This window comes from Anolis sagrei, chromosome 7 (assembly GCF_037176765.1).
Source record: "Anolis sagrei isolate rAnoSag1 chromosome 7, rAnoSag1.mat, whole genome shotgun sequence".
NCBI classification, from domain to species: Eukaryota; Metazoa; Chordata; class Lepidosauria; order Squamata; family Dactyloidae; genus Anolis; species Anolis sagrei.
In genome coordinates this window covers 39,407,812-39,418,352 of record NC_090027.1, presented here as the reverse complement: position 1 = coordinate 39,418,352, position 10,541 = coordinate 39,407,812, and the positions used below count along the sequence as shown (strand labels likewise).

The window sequence follows — 10,541 nt, the reverse complement described above, 5'->3', positions numbered from 1 at the left end:
CCTGACTGTGAGAGCTGTTCAGCAGTGGAACTCTCTTTGCCATGAGGTCTCTTCCAACTCTATAATTCTAGGATAAATCTTTAATGAGCGTCCCGAAATTAGGATGTGTGTTACAATCACAGAAATACAGTACGATGCTCTTGCTTTGAATATCTCCCCCGTCTTCCCAAAAAAAGCCAACTCAAAGAAGTTTTAATATTTTTATTATTTTTTCATATATATAATATATATAAAAAACCCTGCAACTCAGACACTCTTAAATTTACACACACATCAACAGAAATATGTATAACAAAAAGCTTTTCGTTTTGGACCGTTTTCAGGCTGGACAAGTCATCTGCCTCCCCGTGTTTTGGTTCATGAGTTTGCACGTTTTTTGTCCTCTAAAGCAGGAATGCGCCAACTTGGGCCCTCCAGGTGTTTTGGACTCCAACTCCCATCATTCCTAACAGCCTCAGGCCCTTTCCTTTTCCCCCTCAGCCGCTTAAGCGGCTGAGGGGGAAAAGGAAAGGGCCTGAGGCTGTTAGGAATGGTGGGAGTTGGAGTCCAAAACACCTGGAGGGCCCAAGTTGGCCCATTCCTTGGGGAACGGGAGCGGAGAGATTTGTCTCCAAACTCAACGGAAGAGTTCCCAGCCTCTCTACTTGACCTTGCCGTTTTGTCCTGGGCAAATCCGATCCTTTGCCCGTTTCCACGCATCGTTTCCTTCCAAGCAAAGCAGACCTGGAGGCGGTTTTCCTCGAGACAGTCAAGTGCTTTGCTTAAGGAACTTGTCTTAGGAATTTTTTGGGGGGCGAGAGGGAACAGTTTGGGGGAAACGACCTATAAACCAGCAAACAGAAACGCATCGGACTATACATTTTGTACATACCTCCCCAAAAGAGCGGGGTGCCTTGTTGCTATCGTAACGCCTTGAAGTGCCGAGAGAACCTTCACTTGTGCAGAATTAAAGTATGCCTTTGCTTGGAAATTAAGCCTGACCGAAGTCCCTGCCAAATTTGAGTTTTCCATCTTGGTCTTTTTGTTTGTGGCAAATAGGAATCTGGCTTTCAATTGTTGCTACTGTTTAGATCAGGTATGGGCAAACTTTCTAACTGTTAGGAGGACCGGCTGCCCGGTGATGGAAGGAAGGAAAGTGAAGGAAGGGAAGAGAGAAAGAAGGGAAGGATGGAAGGAGAAAGGGAGAGAGGGGAAAAAGGAAGGAAAGAGGGAAAAGGATAGATGGAAAGGAAGGATAAAGGAAAGAGGAAAGAGAGAAAAGGGAAGGAAGAAGGAAGGAAGGAACGGTGGAAGGGAAGGATGGAAGGGAAGAAGGAAGGGAAAAAAAGAAGGGATATATTTTATTTTATTTATTTTACTTAAAACTTTTATATCCCGATCTTCTCACCTTCTTAGAGGGACTCAGATTGGCTTACAGCAAGGATTCAATATAGAGAAGGATGGAAGGATAAAGGAAAGAGAGAAGGAAAAAGACACAAGGGAAGGGAGGGAAGAAAGGCAGGCAGGTAGGAGAAAGGGAGTGGGAAGGATGGAAGGAGGAGGGAAAGAAGGAAGGAAGGGATAAAGAGAAGGATGGGAAGGATAAAAGAAAGAGAGAAGGAAAAGACAAAAGGGAGGGAGGGAGGAAGGGCAGGCAGGCAGGCAGACGGAGTGTGAAGGATGGAAGGAGGAGGGAAGGAAGGAAGGAAAGGGAAGGAAAGAAGGAAGGACGAAAAGGTGGAGGGATGGAAGGAAGGGAAGGATAAAGGAAAGAGAGAAGGAAAAAGACAAAAGGGAAGGAAGGAAGGCAGGAAGGAAGGAAGGGAGTGGGAAGGATGGAAGGAGAAAGAGGGGGGAGGAGGAAGGAAGGAAAGAGAAAGAAGGAAAGAAAAAAGGAAGGGATAGAGAGAAGGACGAAAGGGTGGAAGGGAAGGATGGAAGGAGAGAGCAGGAAGGAAGGGATAAAGAGAAGAATGGTAGTAAGGAAGGGAAGGATAAAGGAAAGAGAGAAGGAAAAAGGGAAGGAAGTAAGGCAGGAAGGAAGGAAGAGAGTGGGAAGGATGGAAGGAGAAAGGGGAGAAGGAGGAAGGAAGGAAAGAGAAAGAGGGAAAGACAAAAGGGAGGGAAAGAGGGAAGGACAAAAGGGTGGAAGGGAAGGATGGAAGGAAGGAAGGAGGAAGGAAAGAGAGAAGGAAGGAAGAATAGGAAGAGAGAGAGAGGAGGGCTTGAGAAAAAATCCCAAGGGGCAGCATCTGGTTTTGCCCATACCTGATTTAGAGCCATACTCTGGAAGCCAAAGCCCTTTTGAGCTCTTTTCTCTAGTCTTCCCTTAACTTTTATTTTCCTGCTATTTTTTCCCATTGACCCTATGGTTGGACCCAGTCTTAGTGGGGAAATGTAAGGGTTGAGTTTTGACCCAGTTGGCAAGTGCTTTGCAACTACTGAAAGAAAAACGATGCATTCAGAGAAATATGTTAGGAAAGGACTCTTTTCCTTCCTCCTAACTCAGACTGAAAAATCTAATCCAATAAACTTTGAGTACTAACACTTTCTGGAGAAATAGCTTAGGAGAAAGACTTCTTCTTTCCCCAAGCACACAAGCTTCGTACATCCTGAACATGGATGCTTTGAAAGAGTAACCTTCAAAAATTATCTTTTTTTGGTCTCCCAAGAGGAAAAGGGGTAAGAGTCTCTTTCGGACAGTCCTTTGCCGCGGAGCCGTCTTGTGCATTCGTTGGCTGTGCATTTGGGCCGTGGGAGCAGGAGAGGAGGAGGGGAGCGTTCGGGGAAGGAAGGGCAGGAGAAATCCTCAGGAAAAGGCGCACGGCGGTCCCCTCTCAGTTCCTCAGGTCGATGTATTTCTCTCCCTTGGAAAGAGAAAGGCCATTAGAGCGAGGACAGTCAAAAGCAAACCCTCATATACCCTGTAATTTCTCAGGCATTTCTGCAAGTGAGTCCAGGTAAATGGAGACAGCGTTTTGGTGAATGGCAGAGCAATTAGTTTGGCAGCAGAGCAAAGCACATGCTGAACTTTGAAATACATGGCTCTCTGGCCATTTCCTGGCAGCTAAACCAAGTCTTGCCATGGATGCCGCGACTACGGAGCAAATGACAGCAAGGGAGAAGGAAACCAAGGAGAATACAGCACATGTGCGCAACAATGAGCATATGTTTAGTGAGATGGTGGTTAGTAGTCTCCTGTATTTGTATAGAATCGCTATCTATTTCGGTTTGCTTCATTTGTATGGTCCCAATTTCGTTTTCAAGCGCTGCTTCCGAATGAGCTGTTTCATTCTTTCATCCAAATGAACAAAATTTTTCAGACTACTGAGCTTAAAACTTATGTAATTATGATGTTGTTGTTTATTGTCTGCGTTTTCGGTTTTATTCTGCTGTAAGTTGTTGTTTTGGGCTCATGTAAGCCGCCCCGAGTCCCCATCGGGGAGATGGTGGTGGGGTATAAATAATAATAATAATAATAATAAACTCCTGGAAGTTTATACTCCTGAGTTTGGAGAGGGATAACGCCATGAGAAACCCGACCCCCAAGCCTCCAAATAAGCCAAAGGGTAGCCGCCACTAGCCGTGGGCACGGTGCCTACCTGGTCACTTGCTGATCGCTTCTCGCCGTTGGCGCCCTGCAGAAGCCCCGCCTCTTCAGGAAGTTTATCTGACTTAACTTCAACTACAATCTCGTCTTTATGCGCGCCGGGACTTGTGCTGGGGAGGAGGGAGGGCAAAAGGGTTGAGAAAACGGCCTCTTTGGGGGCAAAAGACAGACGAGAGAGGGGGAGAGAAGGCAACGGGGGCAGAGATGCAACAGAAAAGGGCAGGAGAAATATTCTTTTTTTCCTCCTCCTACTCTACGGATGCACCCAGGATCTGACTTCTGGGTTGTTGTGATTTTTCCAGGCTGTACAGCCATGTTCCAGAAGCATTCTCTCCTGATGTTTCTACTGCATCTAGGGCAGGCATCCTCAGAGGTTGTGAGTGTTGGAATATATAAAATAAGATGCACAAAGCTGATTGGTCGAGCTATGTCCGTGGAGCTAGCTGAGCCTGGGACTTTTGTATACTGTTACATTTATCAGGCTTGATCTGTACAGGTGCGTGCAGAGAAGGAAAGAGAAGCAGAGTGAGTTTGGAATGTGCTCTTGCTTCATGAGCTGCTGGAAGGAGTTTATCCACATGGGCAAAGAAAAGACTACTTTAAATCTCTCATAAAAGGACATTATGTGAGTCGATACAACTGATTGCATGATTGCAAATACGTTGTTCTGAACTACGAAGAGTAAACTACTTGTTCTTAACTGTTCATCTGTGTGGCATATTTTCTTTCTTTGGCAAGGCAGTGAGTGAGCTGATCAAACATGAAAGACGCATGATTTTCATTTCGTCAGTGAGGTCTGTTGGAAACTAGGCAAGTGGGGTTTATATATCTGTGGACTGTCCAGGGTGGGAGAAAGGACTCTGGTCTGCTTGAGGCAGGTGTGAATGCTTCACTGAATGGCCTTTCTGCTTCAAGGTCTGTCTGCTTCCTGCCTGGGGGAATCAATCAAGGTCAGCTAATCACTTCCTAACAAAGGACTCTCCCAGGCAGCAACCAGCCAGACCTTGAAGCTGCAGGGCCATTAAATGCTAATCAAGGTGGCCAATTACAACATTCACAGAAGAGTTCTTTCTCCCACCCTGGACACTATTCCAGATATATAAACCCTACTTGCCTAGTTTCCAACAGACCTCACAACCTCTGAGGCTGCCTGCCATTGGTGTGGGCAAAACGTCAGGAGAGAATGCTTCTGAAACATGGCCAGACAGCTTGGAAGACTCACAGCTTCTACCTGATTTGGGGTAAAAAACCTCAAACTGTGTACAGAATTTGCAAGGGATGAGAGAGCATTATGCCCAAATCTGGATCTGATCCATTCTTCCTGGCCTTGGTTTGGGCGATTTAAACTTTGGACTATGGAGACCAGGGTTCGAATCCTTGCCCAGTCATGGGTGAATTCAGAGGGAAGGGAACCTCTTCTGAGAAAACATAGCCAATAAAACCCTATGATGGGATTGCTTTAGCGTCACCGTAGCTTGGAAAGGTGTTACAGACCCAGCGGATGGACGAAGGCAACCCAAGCACTATTGCTGTGATGAGAAGGGGATGCGTTGCTTCTGGCGGGTGAATGAGAAGCAATGGAGGAGAACTAGAAGACTGGGATGATGCTTACATCTCTTGTTTCCCCGAACGTCCGCAGCGCAGCTTCCCTTTCTTGTGCAGGAAGTAAAGGACGGCGCCCAGGATGGAAATCGCCATGATGCAGACCACCACCGCCACGATAATGACCCCTCGGCTCTCCTGTTTGGTCGAACCTTCGGGAAGGAATATATCATAGATAGGTAAACAACAGAATCGCCCTCCTAAGTCCACAAAAACGCCTTAAATATGGCTCTGACTTCCTCCCAATGTTTCGTTTGAGGAATTGGGCTCGGAAAGCTAAAGTAAAAATATAAATTCTCCAGCGACGTGATTCAAAACATCTTATTTTGGAGATGGTCATCATGAGCTCCAAAGTGCTCACAACTTTAATAGCAAATGTTTCTCCCTGTCTATGTTTATGCCATTGGGAGGAAGAGAGAGAAAGCGTTCCGAAACACTTTGGAAGTTCAGCGCCTGCTCGAGTGCAAAAGCCGCCTGAAGCAGCGGCTTCATGTGAAAAGAAACAGAAATGGTGTAACACAGGAGTGGGCAGAGTGTGGCTCGTGTGATCCCCATGCGCTCAATTTGGAAAATATATATAAAAGATGTCTCCAAATGGCATCTGTAGGCATAGGGGAGATTTTGGAAAAGTTATAAGCTCTGGAGAGGCCTTATTTCAGTGTTTCTCAACCTTCCTAATGCGGCAACCCCTTAATACAGTTCCTCATGTTGTGGTGACCCCCAATCATAACATTATTTTCGTTGCAATTGGGAGTTGTAGTTGCTGGAATTTATAATTCACCTACAATCAAAGAGCATTCTCAACTCCACCAACGATGGAATTGAACCAAACTTGGCATACAGAACTCCCACCACCAACAGAAAATACTGGAAGGGTTAGGGTTATGAACCCCACCAACAATGGAATTGAACCAAACTTGGTACACAGAACTCCTATGACCAACATGGGCATTGGTGGGCATTGACCTTGAGTTTTGGATTTGTAGTTCACCTACATCCACAGAGAACTGTGGACGCAAACAATGATGGATCTGATCTGAACCAAACGTGGCACGAATGCTCAATATGCAAAAGCATTCTGAACCCCACCAACAATGGGATTGAACCAAACTTGGCACACAGAACTCTCACGACCTACAGAAAATACTGGAAGGCTTTGGTGGGCATTGACCTTGAGTTTTGGATTTGTAGTTCACCTACATCCAGAGGGCACAGTGGACTCAAACAGTGATGGATCTGGACCTAACTTGGCACAAATACTCAATATGCCCAAATGTGAACACTGGTGGAGTTTTGGGGAATATAGACTTTGATATTTGGCAGTTGTAGTTGCTGGGATTTATAGTTCACCTACAATCAAAGAGCATTCTGAATTCCACCAGCGATGGAATTGAACCAAACTTGGCACACAGAACTCCCATGACCAACAGAAAACACTGGAAGGGTTTGGTGGGCCTTCACTTTGAGTTTTGGAGTTGTAGTTCATCTACATCCAGAGAGCACGATAGACTGAAAAAAATGATGGTACTGGACCAAACTTGGCACAAATACTCAATATGCCCAAATGTCAACACTGGTTGGAGTTTTTGGGGGATATAGACTTTGATATTTGGGAGTTGTAGTTGCTGGGATTTTTGGTTCACCTACAATTAGAAAGCATTATGAACTCCACCAATGATGGAATTGAACCAAACTTGGCACACAGAACTCCCCTGACCAACAGAAAACACTAGAAGGGATTGATGGGCATTCACTTTGAGTTTTGGAGTTGTCGTTCACCTAGATTCAGAAAGCACTGTGGACTCAAACAGTGATGGCTCTGGACCGAACTTGGCACGAATACTCAATATGCCCAAAGTGAGCACTGGTTGAGTTTGGGGGAAATAGACTTTGAAATTTGGGAGTTGTAGTTGCTGGGATTTTTAGATCACCTACAATCAAAAAGCATTCTGAATTCCACCATGTTTAGAATTGGGCCAAATTTCCCACACCGAACATGACCAGCAGAGAATACTGTTTTTCTGATGGTCTTTGGGCACCCCTCTGACACTGTCTTGCGACTGCCCCAGAGGTCCCGACCACCAGGTTGAGAAACACTGCCTTGCTACAAAAATGCCTCCCTGGGGCCTATAATGGCTGTTTTGCTCCACAAAGCATGGCAAAAATATCCTCCACAGCATTTGGGGACAAATTATTATTATTTTTTAGATAAAAGAAAGATGCAATGAGGGACTGTAGTCTCCTTTATGGTTTGAGGAGGGGGTCCGTAGTCTCTGAAAGCTGCCCACTCCTTGTGTAACACCATAAACACTGCAGAAGATGCTGGAAAGAAGCAGGAGCATCTTGCCCTGCCACGTGGCTTTCTCTCTAATCCAACCCAGGAGGGACCTGTGGAGGTGACTGATGGGTCGATTCTCTTCCAGAGAAGCCACAGGGGACACCCATTCAGCTTCTATTTGGATTAGGAGAAAAAGCAGGTTCCTAGCTTTTGTGGTTCTCAAAACTTGGCTTAACATTCAGGGGCCAAGCAATCTTTGCCAACGAGACCACGGCTTGAGAGTCCCTCTTAAGACTAGCAAAACAAATTCTGCAAAAAGAGGCGTCGAGGCACATTTGCACAGCTGTATTCATGTTGGCGCATTACGGTGGAATAGGCAACGGCACCAGTAAGGAAACAGTTATGGATGATCAGCACTTTGGAGAGAAACATTGCCATAATGCACCAACAAGACTCCGGCCGCTGTTCTCGGCATTCCCTTGGAGCAGGGAAGAAGGCAGTGGTTGTGTTCACTTCACACACAGCCCCAGCCATTGCCTCCCAGTTTGGACTGGTTTGAAAAATACAACCAGGAGGCAAGAGCAAGCTTTGGTCCGATTGGCAGGGAAGGTTTGCCAATGGGAGCAACGGTCTCAGCGGAAGTTGGACGGATACCTTGCGTGAGGTTACGCCTGCCTATACCTTCCTCCGTCTCTCCGAAATAAGATGTCTCGTTGTACTCAAACTCTGAAGTGTCATTTTCCAACCAAGTGGGAGTGGGGAACGTATCTGGAGAGCAGCAGGTGGAGAATGGAGGCAATGTTAACGCTAAGTGCATAGAATGGTGGGTTAACTCAATTTATGGGTGATATGGACTTCCCACCAACCTCAATTCTTCTTGTCCTAACCTTGGCTTTTGGGGAACCTAAATTGTGCTGGTTCAGCTCCAATGGAGCCAAGAAATAACACAATGGAAGGTTAGCTACTCCTTCCATCTTTGAGATTTGAGACCCACATTGTAACCATAGGCAGTCTCCATGCCAAGGAATGATAGCTTCAGTTTATGGGATCCTTTCTCACCCCGCTTGGCCCGCGGTAAGCACAGCGGGTTAAACGGCCAGCTACAGAAAGTCTTGCCAACTGGAAGTTTGGCAGTTCAAGTCGTGGGTGGGTGAGCTCCCGCCGTCAGCTCAGCTTCTGCTCACCTAGCACTTTGAAAACAGTAGATAAAATTTGCCTAACACTCAGGGGCCAAGCAAGCTTTGCAAATGAGGGAATGGCTGAAAGTCCTCTTTAAGACTAGCAAAATAAATTCCAGGCTGTAGCACAGCTGGTTAATCACCAGCTGAAACAGATCACTGCCAACCAGAAGGTGGCAAGTTCGAAGCCTGAGTTGGATTGAGCACCCGACTGTGAAGCCCAGCTCACTGTCCACCTAAGCAGTTCGAAAACAGCTGAGCTGTGAGTAGAGAAATTAGGGACTGGATAAAGTGGGGAGATATTTTACGACACCATCCAGCAATCAAAGAACAAGGAGGAAAAACAATCAAAATGACTCAGCGTCATAGTGGATGAAGTGACCGGAATCAAGCAAAATCTCCAAGCGGCGAAGTTGAAATGCCAAAAATACCTTATCTGTCTGTCTAAAAAATGGCACTGAATGTTTGCCATGTATGTGTGCATTGTGATCCACCCTGAGTCCCCTTCGGGGTGAGAAGGGCGGAATATAAATACCGTAAATAATAAATAGTAATAGTAATAGCTTTTGGCGGAGAGGTAAAAGGACTCCTGAAGACATGCTGGAAATTCAATCAGTAGGGAAGGATCCATGGGCAGCAAGCTCCTCAACCTGGATAAATGGAGCGGCAGCGCCTCCCCATGGCTGAGCTGAGCACAACCTCCAGATGTCAGATATGAAAAAGAAGGGAAGCCTTTGCCTCTGTCTGTGTACTGTCTGTCTTTGTTTAGTGTGTAACGGCATTGAATGTTTGCCATATACATATTTTGTACTCTGCTCCAAGTCCCCTCGGGGAGATGGAGCGGAATATAAATAAAGTATATTATTATTATTATTATTATTATTATTATTATTATTATTATTTGCCCTTGAGAGCAGTACGTGTGAAAAAGATCTTGGAAGTCCACGTGGGGAACAAGTTAAACATGAGCCAACAATGTGATGCGGCGGCAAAAAAAGCCAATGGGATTTTGGCTTGCATCAATAGGAGTCTAATGCCTAGATCCAGGGAAGTCATGCTCCCCATTCTCTATTCTGCCTTGGTTAGACCACACCTGGAATATTGTGTCAAATTCTGGGCACCACAATTGAAGAGAGATATTGACACTAAGCTGGAATGTGTCGAGAGGAGGACAACGAAAATGATCAAGGGTCTGGAGAACAAGCCCTATGAGGAGCGGCTTAAGGAGCTGGGCATGTTTAGCTTGAAGAAGAGAAGGCTGAGAGGAGATATTATAGCCATGTATAAATACATGAGAGGAAGTCATAGGGAGGAGGGAGCAAGCTTGTTTACTGCTGCCCTGGAGAGTAGGACACAATGGAACAATGGCTTCAAACTACAAGAAAGGAGATTTCATCTGAACATGAGGAAGAACTTCCTAACTGTGAGAGCTATTCAGCAGTGGAACTCTCTGCCCCGGAGTGTGGTAGAGGCTCCTTCTTTGGAAGCTTTTAAACAGAGGCTGGATGGGATGCTTTGAATGCAATTTTCCTGATTCTTGGCTGAATGGGGTTAGACTGGATGGCCCACGAGGTCTCCTCCAACTCTGATTCTATGTTCTTGGATTCACAGTTGCCAAAATCAGGTGGAAACTCATGCAAATGTTCCTTGCCCTTATTTCAGGCTACACAACCCGTTTTCTCAATTGTTAAATAACAACCCTTTTAATTGACTGCAGAAGTTCCCCTCTCAAAGTCATGTTTCTTCAACCATAGAGAGCATAAGTCAAGGTTAAAATAGAAACGCGATACAGTACCTGCATCCACGGGAGGTCTATTTTGCAAAAGTACATAAAACAACCATCTTGAAGGTTCACAACAAATATCTGTCATCAATCCCTACCCGATCCCCGAAA

General features: G+C 45.7%; 1 protein-coding gene across 1 annotated transcript in view; it reads right to left on the bottom strand.

Annotated features, from left to right (window-relative positions):
- Positions 1-519: 519 nt before the first annotated feature.
- The window catches only part of MCAM (melanoma cell adhesion molecule), an 83,271-nt gene continuing 73,249 nt past the window's right edge, over positions 520-10,541 (bottom strand). Inside the window, exons 14-16 of the mRNA XM_067470780.1 lie at positions 5,202-5,343; positions 3,582-3,699; positions 520-2,846 (exon numbers count right to left, since the gene is read on the bottom strand). Of these exons, the coding sequence (XP_067326881.1) occupies positions 2,817-2,846; positions 3,582-3,699; positions 5,202-5,343 (290 nt within the window). The 3' untranslated portion in view covers positions 520-2,816. The remainder of the gene's footprint in view (positions 2,847-3,581; positions 3,700-5,201; positions 5,344-10,541) is intronic.